General features: G+C 39.0%; 3 protein-coding genes across 6 annotated transcripts in view; 2 read left to right on the top strand and 1 right to left on the bottom strand.

Moving 5' to 3' along the window:
• Window positions 1-1,012, bottom strand: part of furinb (furin (paired basic amino acid cleaving enzyme) b) — a 125,805-nt gene extending 124,793 nt beyond the window's left edge. Inside the window, exons 1-2 of one of the 3 annotated variants that reach the window (XM_016668041.1) lie at window positions 542-1,012; window positions 232-469 (exon numbers count right to left, since the gene is read on the bottom strand). The gene's annotated coding sequence lies outside the window, so the exon portion shown is untranslated. The remainder of the gene's footprint in view (window positions 1-231; window positions 470-541) is intronic. The other 2 variants (XM_007545496.2, XM_016668040.1) reach the window with 2 other exon arrangements.
• Window positions 1,013-1,951: 939 nt separating this feature from the next.
• On the top strand, window positions 1,952-14,824 carry accs (1-aminocyclopropane-1-carboxylate synthase homolog (Arabidopsis)(non-functional)). Of its 2 annotated transcripts, XM_007545495.2 has the most exons (16): window positions 1,952-2,230; window positions 2,362-3,024; window positions 4,107-4,837; window positions 4,913-4,972; window positions 5,495-5,565; window positions 5,689-5,758; window positions 8,999-9,065; window positions 9,364-9,461; window positions 9,600-9,677; window positions 9,784-9,884; window positions 10,169-10,258; window positions 10,349-10,394; window positions 10,506-10,647; window positions 11,557-11,699; window positions 11,834-11,987; window positions 13,986-14,824. In XM_007545495.2, the coding sequence occupies exons 2-16, from the start codon at window positions 2,388-2,390 to the stop codon at window positions 14,402-14,404; spliced, it is 2,907 nt and encodes a 968-aa protein (XP_007545557.1). In that variant the 5' UTR covers window positions 1,952-2,230; window positions 2,362-2,387; the 3' UTR covers window positions 14,405-14,824. The 2 variants fall into 2 exon arrangements, with proteins under 2 accessions (XP_007545557.1, XP_007545556.1); XM_007545494.2 differs by having other exon boundaries at window positions 1,952-3,024.
• Window positions 14,825-15,998: 1,174 nt separating this feature from the next.
• Window positions 15,999-20,464, top strand: LOC103133654 (uncharacterized). The gene is made up of 4 exons (XM_007545493.2): window positions 15,999-16,404; window positions 16,504-16,707; window positions 18,400-18,588; window positions 19,444-20,464. The coding sequence occupies exons 2-4, from the start codon at window positions 16,515-16,517 to the stop codon at window positions 19,752-19,754; spliced, it is 693 nt and encodes a 230-aa protein (XP_007545555.1). The 5' UTR covers window positions 15,999-16,404; window positions 16,504-16,514; the 3' UTR covers window positions 19,755-20,464.
• The last annotated feature ends 348 nt before the right edge of the window (window positions 20,465-20,812 follow it).

The raw sequence follows: 20,812 nt of genomic DNA, 5'->3' as shown, positions 1-20,812 counted from the left end.
AGAAAATTAAATTACTACTGAACCACATCAGTTTAAGTCTCACAAAAAAAAAGAAAGTCAAGTAACAACTTGGTTATGTTTGGATTTCATAACCGGTTTCTGATGAAAACTTTAGCTACCAAAACAAGCAGGCACAAGGTATACAAGAGAAAGAGAAAGGAGGGAAACAGAGTAAAAGTTTAAAGTACAGATCAAATGAAGACAATTTTAATGATAAAAGGAATTTCTTACCAACTGTAAACTTCATGGAAAAGGCATCACAAATCAAAAATCAAAGCTGGAAAGGTGCTACTCTACTGGTAATAAAGTCCACCTATGCAGCATTTAACAAGACTGTAGTACCGGGTGTCTTAGACTGGGAAAATTCACCTGACTGGGAGGACTGGTGAAGACTGCTGGCAGAGATCGTGCAACGCTTTCTGCAAATATTTCCATTGTGTTCCCACCCACTCTGCTTCAATTCTCCTCCCTGCGTATGACACACCGCACTCGTGGACATCACAAAAAACTACAAGAAAATACAAAAAGTCAAAACAATTACCTCAGAAAGTCAGAAAACAGCCATAAGGACCGAGCCGTCATGCTCCCCTCATCTTCCTTTTCCTCTCCTCCTCCTCGCTCCAAGCGGAGACTCCCCTCTCGCTTCCTTTCTTTTGTGCGTTAACTACCCAACTTTACATTCATTCCCTTCTTCATTCCCTTCACTTGCTTCAGGAATTTTTTTTTCTGCTATCCGCACGCACCCATTTTCCTCCAAGAAGTCATCAATTAAACTCTCCCTTCTTGCTTGTCATTCGCAAACAACTTAACAACACCATGATTGTATATTTCAACAATAAACTTCAACCGTCGCTTTACATTTTTTTAAGGTTTCCTGCAACCCAATAAGTTGTTTTTGCTGGGTGTGTTAAGCGAGTATCAATAATATCATAACAAAATTGCGGGCGAAATAAGACTCCGTGCCGATACAATGTAGCGGTTCACCATTGGATGGAGATGACAACAAACTGCCACAAACCTCCTTTCTCACGGAAATACGTCACATTTCGAGGCAAGTGGATTATTTGGTACGCTTGGTTTGTCTCACCTTACTCGCTCAGATGGGCGGTTAAAAGATTTTTCGCCATAAAATCACATTGTTTTCCGTATAGTACTTTCGATGCCTTGTTAGATGAATTGCCCACCAGAACAGATACGGCAGTGGGTCTACCATATTGTGTGTGGCAAATTTTCCGTAGAAGCTGCTGCAAGTTTGATTGACAATTTAGTTTTCCGTGCACCCATGATAGGCTATATTAACTAAAACAATATGTGGTAAAAAAAAAAACAAAAACAACAAAAACAAAACAAAACAAAACAAACAAAAAAAAAACAGAAAAACTTTTTTTTTTAGATAACAAGCCTTAAAAAGACTCTTGAAACTAAATTGAGTTGTACAGTTTGAATGTTTCAATAAAATTGTAACTCACAACATGAGGGCGAAGTTGACGTACTATCCAGACTCATGCTTTCTCTTCCCTTTTTGTGCCAACGGTAGTTATAAACTGACTTTTGCTGCTACTGCTAACAACTCATGATTTTAAGCAGGTGAGGAAAAACAATTACAAATAAACATAGTAAAACACAGCAATACCACTGTGTAATCCAGGCAGATAAGATTATAAAACATGTTTTGATTTGGCTGTTTTTGTTTAATCCTTTTAAATAATTTCCGTGCGACGCCCATGATAAAAACACACGCACTCCTTCGAAGGGCAACAGATTTAGACGCTGTGTGCTACTGTCATCTTGTGGTTGAATATTAAAACTACACTGGAAGAGCAGTACATCGTACAGTAGAGGGGGCCATAACTCATCGCGTTCAGTGTCTAGCTCGAGGTGCTGTGTGCGCGCGCGCGTGTGCGTGCGCGTGTGTCTACCCCTTTACAGCCTGGTACGAATGAAACACAGGCTGCTTTCAGTAGCCCCTGGCAGTTAACACGAGCCAAAGTTATCCCGGAATAAGGACAGCACGCATGTGCCGTCAACCCGGATGCAGATATCTCTGTGTCTGTGTTGTCAAATTCTGCAACATTGTTACAGAATTAGTAACAAATGTGCATTCTAACGTGCGCTGAACAAAGCCGTGCCATTCCGAACCGACGGAAATCGGGTCAATGAGCCGTGACGTAACACCAGATTGAGAGCACTACAACAATATGTTATCGAAGAGCTGCACTTTTAATTTGAGGTGAGAGAGCAAAAGTGGTTACTGTGTAGGCACACACGGTGGGAATAACCAACTTTACCAATGATACCGTTATATATCAGTGATTCCCGGCGCTGTTAAAAGTTAAAACAGGAACATCTCCTGTGTTGCAGAATACGTCCCAATATAACTTAGCATTATGGACTTCCGCGCCAGGAGGTACGAAAGAGGCAGCAACTGGACCGATCCAGAGATCGTGGAGCTGCTGCAGCTCTGGTCCGACGAGTCCGTGCAGATCGAGCTGGAGAGCTCCCTGCGCAACCAGCGCGTGTTTGACCGCATCGCACACGTCTTGCGCGAAAAGGGCATCTACCGCTCGGGCGACCAATGCAGGGAGAAGATTAAGAAGATGAAGCTGGAGTATAGGCGTATCAAAGACAACCACAAGATGAGGACTTGGAAGTTCTATGACGTGATGGACAGAGTGCTGGCGAGCCGTCCGGCGGTCAGCTACTCCTCTTTGGGGGGAGCCGTGGTAGCTCAGCAGGTGTTCCAGGGCTCATGCGGGTCTGAGGCATATCTGCAGGGAGTTCCAGTTGGCTCGTTTGGCCCTTCATCCTCAGGAGGATTTTTGTTCGGCCAGCCACCTAAAGCTGATGATCCCCTGGACATAAAGTGTGAGGATGCTGAGGGGAACATCCTGAATTCAGGGGTGCCACCTGAGATGTACTATGGCTCAGGGGATGACCAGGAGACAGATGGGCAGTCTCCACTGGACGCAGAGGACACATTGGGTCAACCTGACACCTCACCTAATACAAGAATCTCACCCTCAGGCAAATAAAACCAATATTATCTCCACTGTTAAAAAATAAGCATATTACAGATGTGGAGCAATATGTTAGCATCCCTTGTAAAGCTAAGTAAAACACCTTAAAATAAATGTTTCTCTTATTGAAGTAGCATGCTCTCACACAAACATTTAAAGCATCTATAGTGTTATGAACAAAGACTTTGGTAAAAGTCATTTAAATTCTAAACTAAATATATGTTTTTCTCAACCTTGGTGGCAGAAAGTGTCAACAAGTGTTTGTGATATCTGGTAACGTCACCGTGTCAAGCATGGTTAGCTTGTTTAAGATCATAATCATTTTTAAAGTTAAGCCCAGACTCTGGCTGTGCCACTCGAAAACCTTCGTTTTGATCTTTTTGAGCTAGTGTGGTTTGGATAATTCTCCTGCTGTATACACTATCTCGACCATGCTTGATTGTCAGTATGAATTAATTTTCAATAATGTTGTGTTGGTTTTATAAAAAGAACTATCTTTTATAAAACTTTTATCAGAAATGTCTATCTTATCTTATTGGTTCACATAATATTTTCCGACAGTCTTTTTGATCGGTATCATAATTCTTTTGGCAAACTGGATTTTGTGTTCTTTTCAACAATGATTTTTTACCTCAAAACCTTCCTCTGGATACCTTTGCTCTTTCTTATTGTTGAAACATGAACACTGACCTTAACTGAGGCAAATGACGCCTGCTTTAAATGTTCTGGGTTCATTTGCGACCTCCTTAATGAGTCATTGATGCCACTCCTACAGGGTTCACCACTGCTCTGTGTGTTCTTTTGTTGTGCATATCTTCTGAAATATTGACTAAAGATTAGAAGTTCACAGAAACTTTGACTTAAAACAGTTAAATATTACTCTACTAGTTGAAATAGATTTTTATTGATACCATTTTTGTTCTTCACTGAATAAATGTTCTTAAGTGAAAGGATTTAAACAGACAGAAATTTGTGCGAGATTCTGCCACTGCAATAAAATGTTCATTTGTTGTCGTTTTTTTAGTTTTTGTACACATATTTTTTTTCACGTATGTGCTACAAAGTAATCTTATATGTTTATATTTTCAGGTTTTAGGGACATGGATGCCTCTGCTACATCTGCCACTCACATTGGTCCTGTGATGCAAGAGACATCTGAGCAGCCCAGCGGTGAGGCTCCTCGCGGGTCAACTTCTGTGAAACAAAGGAAGCGTAGGCGGGGTGGCAGGGCGTCATGTGGCAGGTCAGGCGTCAGGGAGAGCCTTGACAAAGCTCTGGTCAGCTTCCTAAGCTGGCAGCAGTCTGCAGAGGAGCGTCTTCTCTCCCTGGAAGAGGCCCGGCTGGAGAGAGAGTTCCAGGCTGAGGAACGCAGGGAGCAGAGGGAGGAGAGAAGGGCAGAAAAGGAGCGGCAGCACGAGCTCCACCTGTTCACTATGCTGACAGGGGCGCTCTTCGCCACCCGACAGGGGGCCCCAGCCGCCACGCCGTCCGACAGTCCCATCTCACCTCTGGCTCATCTGTCAACTCCTCCGCTGGCCACTGCCGGCCCCGCTGTCTCGTCATCTTTATCTCAGCCCCCTCCAGAAGCTCCCACAGCGCAGCCTGTCGCCACTCAGGAGACCAAAAAGTCCCATCCCATATCTGTCAAGACCTGCCAAGTGTCACAGGGTGTTTTGGCAACAATGAGAGGTGCAGAGGCTCCCGGCCGCAGCGTGTACCTGTCCAGCCGAGGTAACAGCATCCGACAGCATCAAGGCATTCTCCAGGAGGGCTTTATCCAGTATGCAATGGACAAACATCACCAAACAGACAATCCTGATGTAAGTAGGCATGGAGCTACAAAAGAAAAAGCAGAACCATAAATAATGCTTATGCTGTTGTTTTCTTTTTTCCAGGGTATTGTCAACTTGGGAACCAGTGAGAACAAACTATGCTATGATCTTCTTCATAAAAGAGTAAAATACACGATATTGTCACTTACATAATGACACAATGCCAGAACTGTAGGGGGAGTTGCAGAGGAGGGAATTTTGTACAAAGGAAATTCACAAAGAGAATCTGGCATGTTTAATGGTAGGAATGAGGGCATATTTCTGAACAGAAGGAGAAAACATGAAATGATGTCACATTTAAGCTAAGATGAACATTGAACAACTTGTTTCATGGATTTTTAGCTTCAAAGCTTTTTTTTGACATAGTCCACTTTGCCTTATTTTTTTTAAAAGACTATTTTCCTTCACATGAGAACCACTGAAGCTTCTCCAAAACAAAAATAAATAAATAATATAGTTTAAGCCAAGTGTCTGCTTAAATAATAAACAAGTTGGGACTTGTTGAATTGTACAAATGATTACACCATCTTAGACTAAATATTTAAGTTCCACCACACATGCCTCATACCGCAATGTGATTATCAGTAACTTTAAATAATTTCCAATTATTCCAACTACTTCTACCGATGTTTCAATGTGTTACAGCTAACCAAGCCTGACATGTTGCACGTTGAGCCATCCCTGTTGCAGTATGCAGACTGGACTGGGCACGCTTTGTAAGACATTTCAGAACACTTTTGTTCTCATTTTTAAATTAACATCTTATTAAAGTTTTACCTTAATAACACCAGAAAACTTTATTTTACAATAATCTTTCAATTCTGCCCTCCTTTATTTAGCCTCAGAGAAGAAGTTGCAAAGTTCCTGTCTCACCACTGCTGCTCTCCCAAGCCACTAAGAGCTGATAATGTGAGTAAAGCATCACGGTTTTTGTTAAAGTTTGATATCAGGCATTTATAACCTGAGTAAGTAGATATGAAGAAGTATCATATTTTCCGCACTATAAGGCGCACCTTCAATGAATAGCCTATTTTAAAATTTTTTTCATATATAAGGCACATAGAATAGACGCTACAGTAGAGGCTGGAGTTATGTTATGCATCCACTAGATGGAGCTGCAGTAAACGGAATGTCAACAAAACAGTCCCACTGCGGTCGGCCAGGAGAGCCTTCCGCGACTGGGCCGGGGCGTGGCCGGACGATGGCCACCCTTCTCCGTTCGCGCACAGAATGTTCGTGGAGAACGTGGTGCTAAATGACCTGCAGACGACCTGATTCTAGACGGTCGGTAGGTAGATAGGTCAGTCAAACTTTATTAATAGATTTACAAACCAGCGTTCTAACAACTATCCCAGCATGCACCGCGCGCTTCTTCTTCTACGGGCGAAAATGAAGTCGGCGGCTGCTTACCGTAGTTGCTAGACCTGTTGTGGCTCAATATTGGTCCATATATAAGGCGCACCAGATTATAAGGCGCACTGTCGGCTTTTGAGGAAATTGAAGGTTTTTAGGTGCGCCTTATAGTGCGGAGAATACGGTAGTCTCTAAAAGATTATTTATTTTACAGAGGGAATAAATGTAGTCAAAACAACCTGGCACTTTGTAAAAAAAAAGTAGCCACCTTACTTGCACAATCACAAATTAACTGTGAACAACAATAAATTCAGTATCAATAGTCACCCCCAGGTAGAATCAGGAATCACTTAAGCAGTCCTTGACTGACAACATGAAGTACAAGATCTAAAAAAGCAACACATCATGACCATCATACACTGAAGTTTGTGAAGAGATGAGAAACAAAGTCATAAATGTGTATCAGTCTGTAAAGGGTTACGAAGCAATTGAGGGTTGTTATCCACAATGCATAAAACATGGCACAGCGGCGAACCTTTCAGGGGATAATTTAAGTAACAATAATCTAATTTAACAAAGTGACTGGTCAAAACAGCATCACTGAACGAGTTCCAAGTTCTTATTCTTATTGCTGTCCAAGAAGAACACATAAGGCACGTCTGACATTTGCCAAAAAGATGTCTTATTTATCACCACAACCCTATGGAAAAATATTCTTTGTACTAGCGAGCCAAAGGTGAAGGTTTTCCAAGGTGTGCATTGCATCTTGTATAAACTAATGCTGTAGACACACATGGTAGTGGCAGTATGATGTGTGTAAATTGTCTAAACGGTCTTTGTGTGCCACAGCATTAAGCCCAACTCTGTAATACATCCCCATGTCTTGATCAGACCCCGATGCCTAATTTTACTCTTGACACTCTACACCCTGGCAGGTACCATTCGTCTTCACATTACTGCATTCAACACTTCATATCTGATGATGTAGTTTGGCAACTTTTCTTCCCCAAATCAAAATTTATTCCATTAAGCTAATCCTGAGTTAATCTGAAACCTGAAGTCCACACAAAGTTTGAGATCTCTTCCTACTTTTGTAGCAGACAGTCAGCAGTTTGAGCCTGTCATACCTCTACTTTGGCCTTCTACTCTGTTGCTGAATTGCTGTTGCCCCCAATTACATCATATTTGTAATAATACCACTAAGATATTTGGTGACCAAAACATTTCAAAGAATTGACATTTCAAAGAATTGACATTTCAAGATGTCCCCACGTTTGGCTTAAGATTGCTTTGTTATGCAGAGGAATTCTCTGTTGACTCAGTGACAACAAAGCGTTAACGGTTCAACAACTTGGAAAACCCCTCTTAACAGCAATACACTGAAGAGTGTATTACTAAATTTAGTCTTGTGAATTTCAATAATCTTTTTTAGTGTTTCAGTTCATTGACAAATAATGTACACACTTCTGCTTATGTGGTACTACAGCATTTTTATCCAGTTGATATCTGAACCTTTACTGGTCCATAATGCCAGTCTGAATCTTTTTTTCAGTCATTTCATTAAAGATGCACTGTGTTTTGGATCAGAACTGTTAAAATCCCAGTTTGAGTTTGATCCTTCGAATTTTCGCACAGATGGTTCCATGTTTGACTTAAGATTACTTTGTTATGCAGAGGAATTATCTGTTGTCTCAGTGACAACAAAACACAGAGATTATTCACTTGCCAAATAAAAAAAAAACATCTACTCATTTGTATTCATTTGTATAGTGTCTGTTGGAGCTATTTATTGTTTATATTCTTTATCCATTTGAATTTTGTTAGTTTGTTCTTAAATGTATATTTTTTGTATTATTTACAGAACTTATTTGTAAGTTAATAATTGTGGATTTCATTTATTTTTTTTGTTTTATTATTTTTCTTATTGATATATTTAAGTAAACAGGAAGTGAGGTGGGTTGGCCCGCTTTCTATAAATGTAGGGGCCTGGTAAAGGACCAGCAGGCATTTGGATTAGGGGCCTATGGTTTTTACCAGTGCAAGGAGGTAGCAGAGAAAACAAAGGAAGTTTGAACTCTGTAATTGTTTGTTTTGCAAATATATCAAAATAAATCATGAAGAACAAGTTACAAGTTGGATCCTGAACCTTCTTTGCCTGCGTTGAAAAACTTGACCCCAGTGTCTCAGTGGCTTATTGGAACTTTGTTGGATGTTTGGTTTGACAAACAATCGCCACTACAGTGTCATTAAAGCGCAAGATCATTCAACATTTCGTATTTATTGTGCATTGTTCAGCAAAGTGCTTTGCAAAAAAGGTAAAGACAGATATGTAAAAAAAATACACTTAGAAATAGCAGAACTTTTACACATTAGATAGAAAGAAAAGAAGAAAGTAAGAAAAACGGGAAATGCCAGTCTAAAACAGAAAGTATGTGATGACTAATAACTTAAAAAAAACCTTAAGCATTAAAATACTTAAGTTTTCATTTTGATTCTGTCTTTATTCCAATTTTATTATTTTTTCCTTTTTTAAAAATGGCATCACACAGTTATTTTCTGTGTATTGCACAAAATAATTACAGAGTTAGTCAGACAGTGTGCCCCAGCTGCAGCTATACATACAAACACACCAAATTCCATTATACTTTGTATTTGGAAAAAAAAAAGAAAAACAACAAAAAAAAAAACAAAACAAAACCTTTTATCTTAGTAGCTGGATGAGTTTGTCACATTTATTTGCTCTGTTTGATAAGTATTCCATAGCACAGTGTTTTCATATTTTGTTGTTTCTTTCAGGTTGTGGTGATGAATGGCTGTGGTTCGCTCTTCTCATGTATCGCTGCAGTAATTTGTGATCCTAAAGGTGGGCTGAAAAAGGCATATTGCATGTACCTACCTGTATGTAGCTGAATACAAAAAATACTGCGCAACGGAAAGAGAGTTTTTTTTGTCCGTTGTGTATATAAAATATATCACTATATCAGAAACACAAAAACTTGAGTCTGATTGAGCTTGATCTACTTTGCAAAGAATTAGTAAAAAATGTCAGTCCATACGTTGGTCTAACACATTCAATCCCACTAAAATCCATTCAAAGTTGTGATGAAGTCACTGATGTATGTAAATTGAGCTTGTGTTATAAGTGTGTTTTTCTGTTTTAGATGCCATTCTTATTCCTACTCCTTTCTATGGGGTTATAACTGAAGATGTGCATTTGTACAGTGATGTAAAACTCTTCCATGTTCCTCTTGACTGCGAGGTAGGAATACGGATGTGTTTTCATTCAATTATTTTAAATTTAAAATATGGCATCAGTTTGCATTGATTGCTGTTTGATTCAACTGTGTTGTTCTTTTGTTTTCTGCTCATTATTTTTATTATTATTATTATTGCATAGGCTGATGGCGAAGAAAGCAAACACTTTCACCTCACTGTAGAGAAACTAGAAGCAGGGCTAAAAAAGGCGAAGCAAGAGGTATGCCAGTGAAACCATCGTTTCATAAATGCAAATTAGAAAAATGCATTTTCCTCATCAGCATTTTAAAGGAGTTTATATGTACTCAAAAGCTCTCTTCTTTTAGGGGTGGAACATTCGAGCCCTTATTCTCATGAACCCTCACAATCCTCTGGCTGAGCTCTACACTCCAAAGGAAATGATTGCCTTCTTAGAGTTCGCCAAAAGGTGTGTTTACCCCTCTATTATCCCACGCTGTAGCCTGCTGTAAATCCTCCTGCACAACCGTATTGTGCTTTGTACAGCGTTTGGAATACCAAGTGTTTGTCACACGGTTTTATCATCTTCTCTAACCATCAGTATATTGTTGTAAGACTCACAGGAGCAACCGTAAATCTCAGGGCTTTTACGCCGACAGCAGTGAAATCAATACTTTATTTTACATTTATGTTCTTTGTTGTTTATAGTGATTAAAAGCATACCGTTTTTTTTTTTTTTACCTCTCTTTTTAGAAATGATCTGCACGCCATTGTAGATGAGGTGTACATGCTGACGGTCTTCGACGAGTCTGTCACCTTTCACAGTGTCCTCAGCATAGAGAGGTTCTGCATGATTACTGTATTAGGACCTTAATCATCACAATTCTGGTTGAGGACATGCTCTCATCTCCCGCTGATTTGCCCTTATTTCAGTTTGCCCGACCCGCAGAGGACGCATGTGATGTGGGGGATGAGCAAGGTACTGCCGAGGACTGAGTTCTGTGTTCCTGCTGACAGTACAGAATAAAAAGTGTTCCTCTGTGGGTATCCAGTCTCACAGCTTTGTGTTACCATGTCGTCTCCTTTTTAGGACTTTGCAATGGCAGGAATCAGAATTGGAACTTTGTATACTGTGAATACAGATCTTGTGGAGGCTTTGGCTCAGCTGGGCTCATTCCACGGTCTTCCTGGAACCTCGCAGCACCAGGTGGCTCAGCTGCTCCGGGACAGAGGTATGAGCCAAGACTCACAAGTTCGTGTTTGAACAGATAATAGTTGACAATGATTTGATCAAAAATGCGTTTGTATATTTTCACAGAAATATTTCCTTTTATAAAAGTGTATTACAATTTATAAAAGCTTTTTAATTTGTCTTTTAACACATCCATAAGTATCTGGTTGCTTGACTGCGTGCTCTAGATTAAACAAGATGCTTCAAAAGACTCTGCAGACTAGACAGGGTATAAGAACCACAAAAAAACACACACAAAGTCTTAAAATCATTCATGACATGACAGGAAGCCAGTTGAGGCGACCACTGGGGGCATATGCTCCGACTTCCTGCTTCCTGTCAGCTTCAGATGGAAATATTTACCCCAGTCTGTTCGATGTTATAGCAAATGCATGAATTACTTTCTCAAAGCTGTTAGGACTGAAATACAGTGTCTAACCTCAGAAACTAGATTGCTTCTGATTTATTGTCATGAAGATCAAGGAATTTTGAATGATTTTTTAAAATATCATTAACACAACGTATATGTTTTTCAGTGATTCAACAGTTCTCGTCTTCAGATTTGAAGATCGTCCACAAAACAGTGGCAGAATACTGTATGTGGTAGTTCTAAAAAATGAACTCAGGCAATGTTTATCAAGAAAACATGGGGACTAAAATAGTGCCTTGTGATACTCCACATGTACATGGTGCTGCTGCTACCAATATTCGCCAATACTGACTGAAAAACTTCTGCCAGATAAATAGCATCATCTATGTTGTGAAAATGTCTAAAGGATCCAATTCACATTTACAAAATATCCCAAAATGTTTAATCTACCCATTCTTCTCTCGTAGTAATATGCAGATCTGTTTAACATTAAGTTGCAGAAAGAGTAGTAACATAACTGTATGTGTTGTGACTGTGCAGACTGGATCAACAATGAATTTCTGCCTGAAAACCGACGCAGGCTGAAAAATGCTCACAGCCTCCTGACCAGAGAGCTGCGAAGCCTAGGTATCCCCTTCCTGGATAGACCTGCTGCCCTGTATGTCTGGGCTGACCTTAGAAAGGTAACACAAGCTGCAGAGTCATTGTCTGTAATACCCTTATCTCTGCAGAGATTCACATTTTCTCTCTGGCTTGAAAACATTGTGTGTGTGTGTATGTTATTCTAAAAGTTCTCTTCTGACTTATTGTCCCAAAGTATCTGAACAAGTCATCGTTTGAGGAAGAGCTGTCTCTATGGAGGTGTTTCCTCAGACACAAAGTGTTGTTGAGCTGTGGCCAGGCGTTCTCATGCTCCACACCCGGATGGTTCAGAATCGTTTTTGCAGATCAGCAACCCCAACTTCAACTCGGTCAGTCTCATGAGCTTTTTTTTGTTTGTTTGTTTGTTTGTTTCTTCAAAAGCATATTACTACTGATAGTCCTCAAACACCCTGGACACTGTGTTAGTAAAAACGGATAGGCACACCCATTAATATTTCAGCTCTATAATTTACGGAATGTGAAAAGAAAACATACATACTGCATACAGCCGTGGAACAAAAGAAGTACAGACTCTTTCAGGTACAGTGTTACATGGATCAAGAAACAGTCTAAATGTATTTGCAAATGTGCAAACATACACAACAGATTAAATGCTGTCATCATTCATTAAACAGAAGCTAAAAAGCCAAAATGGAAACACTGATAACGTAAGCACACCTGATTCTTCCCTAACATTTAGGAGGAAGAAGTTGCTGCCAGTTCCTGCTAACTGATCCGTATGTGTGTGACCGCCTCCATAAACCCGTGAGGTCTGACAGTTTGCTGCTCTGGGGCATACAGTTGTGAGAAGCTGTTGCTGCCTATTGTCCTAGTTATAGAGGCATTTATAAACAATTTGATGTCCATCATTCGAGTGACATATAAGGGAAAAACAAATAATTTGAGACATGTGGGAATCTTCCAGGAGTGGAAGTTCAATCAGATTTATCCCAAGGCCAAATCATACAGTTCTCAGGCAATTAAAAAAAAAAAAAAAGAAAAGGACCCAGTGTCATGCTTCACAGGACTCACGTAGCATACTAAATATGCAAATTTTGGGACTTCCTTGGAAGAGTTCCCAGAAGAAAGACTTTTCTTTCTTAAAAAAAACAACAAAAAAAACAAAACAAAACAAAAAAAGGTTAAAGAAGACCAAAGTACAGTCATGTTGAGTAAGAATCAAACAAAGCATATTCAAACATCTCAAATAGCTGTTAAACTGGTTGGTTGAGGAGAGACAATCTGGACTGGTTTCACAGCCACAGTACCTGAGAACATTGCAGCCAGTGAGTTGACTCTAAACTCCTTTCTGCCAAAGTATTCTAAAGTCAAAAATGAGGAGATCTGACCAACAGATGAAGACTTTCTAAAATTAGACGATAAACAATGATTAAAAACATAAAATTTACAGTTTGAAAAGTAAAGAAAAGATGCTGCAACGGCCCTTTCGAAGCTCAGACCTCAAACTAATTGAAATGCTTTGGTCTGACCTTAAGATGAATGTACAAAAAAAAAAAAAACTAAAAAAAATTATGAACTAAAGAAACACCGTGCTGCTGTGTTTTCTATTTTATGTGACAAAAATGCAAAGTCAATATTACTGATACATAGAACCTTTAAAAAATGTGAGCAGTCAGTTGTTTTTTGTAAGCATCGCTTATCTTGTTATCTCTCAAAAAATATTTTAATTCTCTTTTAAATTCCTGTTTATGAAGCTGCAAAAAAGTACATTCTATCAGCTCTGACTGTCTTCACTGTCCCTGCTGAGGAAAGGAATGCCCTCATCATGATGCTGCCGCCACCATATTTCACTGTGGAGATGGACGATATGCATGTCCTCTTCCCTGCAGCCCAGGGCCTTATGTTTTTCTCCCATCTGATAAAACCATCCTCCTCCACATCTGTCTTTTGTGTTGCCCTTGTTGTTGTGGCAAATTTTCCTATGACTTTCTTCTTGCTATTGTTCCATGAAGATCAGATTTGTCCCACCTGAGCTGTAGACCTCTGCAGCTCCTCCTGAATTACCTTGACCATCTTGGTCAGTTCTTAAATTAATGCTCCACTTGCCAGCGCAAGTGAACCCTGAGTGCATCTGGATTCACTGGGTTTTAATGTGGCATTTCAAATTCAAAGGCAGCTCACCGCATATTCACCCACACTTTTATGAGCACACAAAGAAATATCTTTCCATTTTCCTTCCTCTTTACAATTATGCACTTCTTTGTTGTGGTTGAGTAAATATATCCCCAATAACATACAGTGTTAACTGTGGCTGTAACTGATATAAAATGAAAGATGAATAAGAATGATGTTTTATGTCTTTTCAGGCCTAAAGCGAATTCAGGAGGCTTTGAAAGAAACCAAGGAAAAGAACACCAGCTGTGTTACATGCTCAATTAAAGAAACTGATGACGGGGGTAAAAAGACAGAAAAAGAGGAGGGTGATGAGTCAGACAACACTTCTATTGTTAATTCAATATCGTCCCCCCAGAGCAAGTCATCAGACCAGCTGAAGGAGAGGGATAGCCCTGTTCCTGACACAGGCTTGCTTGGCGCAGAGGAGTTTTTTTTGCTGGACTGCCAAGAATCTAAGCCTGCAGAGGGTCTGGACTCCCTTATTGGTACTCTCAGGCATCAGATTCGTTCGTCTGATTGGCTGGAGAAGAACACTCCAGTGCTGTCTCATGGGGAGGATCCAGAAATTCTTGATGTATTCAAGTCTCTGCTGCAAAGAGCCAAAAAGTAAGCTTTCGATAAACAGACAGGAATGCGACTGCCAAAGATTTCAAGAGGCAGTGCTTATTATTTTTTTTCCTTCTTTCCACTTGTGTTTAATTTGAAAAGCCTGACAAAGACATCCGACTCTGGGTCATATCTGATGCTTGCCTCAGCTTACATCAGCAGTGAATGATATAAAGCAGAGAGGTGGATGAAAGGCCAGGACAGATGGATGAAAAGGAACATATTCCCCCCCCACCATCTTGACGCCTTACTCTGAGAAAGATAGTTTTTTTTTTGTAAGCTATAGTGAGAATGTTGAATTTCTCAGAATCCAAGTAAGTACCAAATGGAAGTCAACCAGAAACAGTCAAGTTCTATTTTCACTCACCATTAAATGAATCAGAATGACTTGTCCATTATCTGTGAATAAAGGATTAAATTATGCACATGGTTTTCTATCATTTCCATGAAAAAACACACAAATATTGTCCGTAGGTGCATGTTAATATGTCATCATTCAAAACATTTCTTTCAGCAATTCAGTTCAAAAGGTGAAACTCATATTTATCTCAGTGTGATATGTCTATAAATATTATTGGTAACACTTAATTGACAAAGAGTGACGTATTTCAAGAATGTATTTTCGGTCATTGTGGCTACTTCTTATTGTCAGAAATAACTCCCACAATAACTAAAATTAATTTGGTAATAATTTGGTAATACTTTGATGGGGTGTGCATAAGGCTGACATGACACTGTCATAAACATGGCAACACCTGTCATGAACACAAATGAGTCTTTATGAATGTCTATGACTGTTGTCATGAAGCGTCATTTGGTAAATAATGACACTTTTAATGCAAAGTTGCTCTAAAGGTTAGTGCTGATTTTCATTAGTGTCATTATTTACAAAGTAATTAAATGTTGACACTTTTAACTTCTAATGCAACTTTTAGAGCAACTTTGCATTAAAAATGTCATTATTTACCAAATGACACTTCATAACAACTGTCATAAACATTCATAAAGACTCCTTCATGTTCATGGCAGGTGTTATGTCCTGTTTATGACAGAGTCATGTCAGTCTTATGCACACCCCGTCAAAGTGTCACCAAATTATTTCTAATTTTAATTATTGTGGGAGTTATTTCTGACAATAAGAAGTAGCAACAATTGATCGAAAATACATTTTCAATCAATATGTCACTCTGTGTGAAATATTTCACTGCGTGAATTGAATCTGTGTTGTAGAGTTCCACTTGAATTGGATTACTGAAATACAAAAAAAAAAAACCCAAAAAAAAACTTTTTGGTGACATTTGGATGCACCTGTTTTTCTTAATCTACAACTTAATCAGTTTCAAGTTGTTGAAAGTTTTTGTTTGGGTGGGCTGTGGGTGCCGTTCCGTTACAACAAAGGAAAAAGAAAGGGTGGTATTTACGTGACGAGGAGGAGAGACCTCTTAGGTCACCTACGCGTTCAGCGTCAATACAGTCACCCACTGTAACAAATGAGAGTGGGATTTCCTCTTATGTGTTGTCATGCATAATGAGCGGTTGACAACCCCCACCACACACACACACACACACTCTATAAGTGTGTGTGGGGGGGGTGTCAAAATGTTACATCTCTAAAGAAAATTATTGCCATTTTTTTTTCTTATTCCCATTTTTGTTGTGTCTACAAAGTTTCCCCAGATTTTCAACTCATCTTTAAACTTCCCTTAAATGTTTAATTTCTGTTTTCTAATAACAAATCAAGGTCTGTTTCCTTAAATAGCAGCTTTTACTTTCTCTAAAGTGGGTTTCAGTGGAGAACTCTAGGGGAAATTTCTAAACTGACGAGGGGGAGTTTCCATTGCAGCGGAGGTGGAGCTACACTAAGATTGTAGAGGGCTTGTAGTCACCAGCAGTGAAAACACAATACCAACTTGTTGAAAGGGGGTTCGCACGGTTGTGTAGGTACAGTAGCATTCACCTAAACTTCACATCTTCACTCTTCAATCTATTCTACCAGCGAGCAAGGTAAGTTCACACAGTTTTAAATGATTTAAATGCTAACTTTGAAACACTTCTCTTTTTTAAACTGCTATTGATCCCTGCTGCTTTCTGTTCCACTTTCAGTCTGGTTAAAAATGAAGCTTCTTGAGTTGGGAGACTCCATCGGCCGCTTCAGATTTGCTCAGTCTTGTCTGGGACTTGCAGGTTGTGTGTGTGTGTGCTACTCTATCTGCACACCACACTGGCTGAAAGACAAAAGACGCTGGTTAATCTGGAACAATAACAGCAGCAACCAGGAGAGGGATGGAGACGGCATTCCCTTATGTGGTGAGCAAAAATTATTTTTAGTCTGTTGGAAATCTGTCGAAACCTGTCACTGTGGCTTAGGTGAATGGAGTAACTTAATAAACATGCACATAGGTGCTTATTTGAAAGTCGCTCTTATGGTGATTTGGATAGTTGTTTTTCAGTCACTGGTGAGGATAAATGTGAAGAGGAATATTTGTCCAAACACTTCCCAGCAGCAGTAAACATGTCTGAGCCTGCAAACGTTCCAGAGAATTGTATCCTTGCATCTGTTGATGCTCATTACTGGCTCTGAGGGAGACGTGCTGGAACTCGTTTTTGTCATTGAGATCTAACTTTATTTTTCTGGTGAACTATATAAAATGATCAGACTAAGGTTCAACTCCAGTTCAACTCCAAATGATTTTATAGCAACAGAACGCTCGAACTGTGAATTATCCAAACCAATTATAGAAATACAACAGAGATGGTTTATGAAAAAAATAAAATAAAGTACTGGAAAAAATGTTTTGATGTTAAATCAGCCATGTTTACCTCATCTCAAACCTTAAATGTGCCATAAAAGTTTGAAAACCACGTTGAATTTTATTTTTTAATTATTTCAGACTCCGTATGATGTTGTTCTTTTCAGAGCACTAGATAAGAGACCCATGTTTTGTATTTGCTTAGGGTAGCAGTACTAAACAGCTGTTGCCATCAAACTCCTATCTGGTAGATACAACTTGACACAAAACCTCCTGTGGCTCCATTTAGTACTTTTATTTTTTGGGTTCAGAGTGAATGCAGGCCACACAGCTTTTAAGCCACGAGCAGCATGTGTGTTTAGCAGCTCACTGCTCTAGAAAATAACCCGGTTAATTAATACCAAAAATATGCTACGCAATATACTCTTAATAACTGCCACTAAAATATTTGTGTTTTTTTTATGAGAGTTTACCAAATTCAAAATAGCCAAAAGAAACATTATTGATAACAATATAACAACAGTATATTAATGTGTTCTATTCTTTTTAAGCAGTTGGAATAAATATTTGAATTAAAGAGAAGATAGTTCATAGTTTTTTTTTTGTTGTTGTTCAGCTATTTATTTAAAACAATTTATAATATAATTTCATGGTCATTTCACTCTGAGAAATCACACTAGCCCTTGATGAGAATTATACTGTACAAAATAACAAAGGAAATTACAATCCAAAGTTTAATAGGACTATGCTTACTTATGAGGTAATTTGAGCAAAATAAAAATTTGCAAAGGACTGTAGGGTTAGCTGCTAAATTAGTTGTTTACTGACTAGCTACCTCTTAAGAAAAGCACATGCTAGCCTCATGCTTTCACGTGATAAGCAGTTTGATTACTAAACAGACATGTTAAGCTAAAAATTAATGTTACATATTTTTTAAGGTTATAAAAGTGTGAAAGATTTATTAATAATATATATTTTTAAATCATATCTGAGTATCATTGATTATATGCTCGGATATGAGCCCAACATAAGATGTTGAGCTTATAGCTATAAGATAGCTAAACATTTTAGCTATAAGATGAGTAGCTTATAGCTAAAACATCTCAACAAAACCCAATGAGGAACATTTTTAAGCAGCATCATTAACTGGTGTGACTGTTACAGAAAACCTTTTTCATGTGTTAATCATTATTAATGTGGTTTAACTAAACATTTTTCATTTTGCATCTTCTGTGTTTTCCAATTTTAGAGGAGGCAGAGAGAGTATTTGGAGTCATTTCTTTATTGATGGCTTTGAGCACCGCAGCTCTGTGTCTTGTGTTTGCCCTCTGCTGGACGTCTAAGACAGTGCACTCCTACTCCAACACCCGCTCTCTCCTCATGGCCGGGCAGGCTCTCTTTCCCACCACCTTGCTGTTCCTCACCATGGCCTCCACAGGTAATTCAGTTCAATTCAGTACCACTCAGCATAGTTGACACAGGACAAACTCACACCATAAGTAATTTCAGTAAACCTTAAGACTTTAAAAACAAATTATATTCTGTCCAATGCATTAATTATATTCCGTCCAATACATTAATCTTCATGTAAATTATCCATTTGCTTCATAGATCTCATTTACAAGTAGCCCAATTGCAAAGAGGTGGTGACCAGGGTGGGAGGGAAGACATTTAATTAAAAAGAAAAGAAGCAACAGCGAAATATTAAACACACAACTAAAGGAAAACAGGGCAAATCATCAAATAAATGAATAAATAAATAAAAACATTAAACAAGTCATCATAGTCTAACTCATATCAGTCACAATATTAATATTAATATTAATATTCAGCCATATTAATATTAAGTCCAATAACAGAGTGTTGTTCAATCCAATTATAATAACCAATACGATTAAGGAAACCCAAAAATACAAACTAGCAGGGAGTAGCAGCTGTACTTTTATGCTTTGCCATTCACTTACACACATATTGCACTGTGTTTCACATTGATAATGTTGAGTAATATATATATATATATATATGTCATAAAACACCTACATTCAGCTAACCTTCAAATAGCCTTTTGGTTTATGCAGTTCCTATGAGACCCACACCAACAGGAATCCTTTCATGTTATTGCTCATTTGCATACCCTGCAGGGCAACAGTTTTTAAAGAGTTTTTACTGTCCGGGAAATTGCGTTTCATCACTATGCAAACTCTTATTAGACGCTGTGAGCATGTAATATTTGAGCGTAATGTCTTTTTCTTTTAGTACTAATGTAGCTTAATTTGACTCCATCTGTCCACAGGTTTCTTCTTCCTCCTGAGCTGGTCTTTATTCACCTACGAGCACCGGAAGGTTATCGATCAAGACTTCTCTAGCCTCGGCCTTTCCTACTGGCTGGGGGCTTTGGGTTGGATCCTTCTACTGGTGGTGGAGACAGTGGTATTTATTACAGAGCAAGCTGTTGTGCCGAACATTATACCAGACTTAGAGAAGGCTGTGGAGACATTGAGTGCCGCTCGATATGAAGCCACCAAAAGCCCTGTCAGTGAGGGTTACACACCTGTTCCCAACAAAAGCATTTTGGCTCCTCAAAGGTTCATGTCAGTGCCTTGAATGCACTTTATAAGTAAGGATGTGGTAGAGAATCCATCTAGCTTGGTAAAACAGCTAGATTGAGGGCTGTCAGCTCCAGATTGTTTTCAGTATGGAAAGAAATAAAATCTAATGACACTAAGGAACTATAGCTGAGGTCCACACATCCTGACCTGGAGGCCAGGTGACCTGCAACTTTTAGATGTGCCCCTGGCTCAAACACCTCAATCAAATGGCTGAATTAGCTCCCCAGCGCAGTCAAGCTCTCCAGAGTCCTGCTAATGACCTGATTATTTGACTCAGGTGTGTTGAAGAAGAGAAGCATCTAAAACCTGCAGGACACTGGACCTCGAGGTCTGGGTTTGAGGATCCCTGAACTACAGTACTACCTGTAGAAAAGACTGCAAGGTTCTGATGTTTCTGCCTGGAGCAGATCCAGGTGTGCACGGGCTTTTTTGTCGGAAAAGAAAAATAAAGTAAAAATAAACACTGTTTTAAAAATTCAGTCAGTGACGCTCCCTGAAAGCATCACTGCTGCAATGTACTGGAGGAACTTTAGAACAAATGCTGTCTTGTTTAAGAACTGTAACACTTGATTTTGTATAAGCACTTTCAATCTCTTGCAAAGAACGGTGAATTTGTTATTGTAAGCCAATCAAGCTTTAAAACAAATGGTGCTGAAAATTGTGTTGTGTTATTTTGTTGTTTTAATAAAAGAGATCTAATTTGAACTCTTCTGTTTCTACTTTGTTCTGCTATTCAGATAATATTCTGCTATTTAATAAGTACTGCACACTGTGACGGCCAAATAAACTCACAGGCCACTTTATAAGTTATTCCTGCTCAGTTATTTGTTAACACAAGTGGAAATTCTACAAAGAGCAGCAACTCCGGGCATTTAGGCATCTAGTGAAGGTAACTTGCTTAAGTTCAAATTGAGGATAATAGTTGGTATTGCCAAACATGTTTAAAGTTATTCATCCAAATGAGGCATAATCGGTGATCTGCAGTTTTATGCATGAAAAATCGTTGTTGATGTCAGAGGTCACAGGAGAATGAACAAAGCGCCTTGGAAAAAA

This window comes from Poecilia formosa, unplaced genomic scaffold, assembly GCF_000485575.1.
Source record: "Poecilia formosa unplaced genomic scaffold, Poecilia_formosa-5.1.2 Scaffold13, whole genome shotgun sequence".
Classification (NCBI taxonomy): Eukaryota; Metazoa; Chordata; class Actinopteri; order Cyprinodontiformes; family Poeciliidae; genus Poecilia; species Poecilia formosa.
The sequence above is the reverse complement of the archived record's forward strand: the minus strand, read 5'-3'. Positions and strand labels throughout refer to the sequence as shown.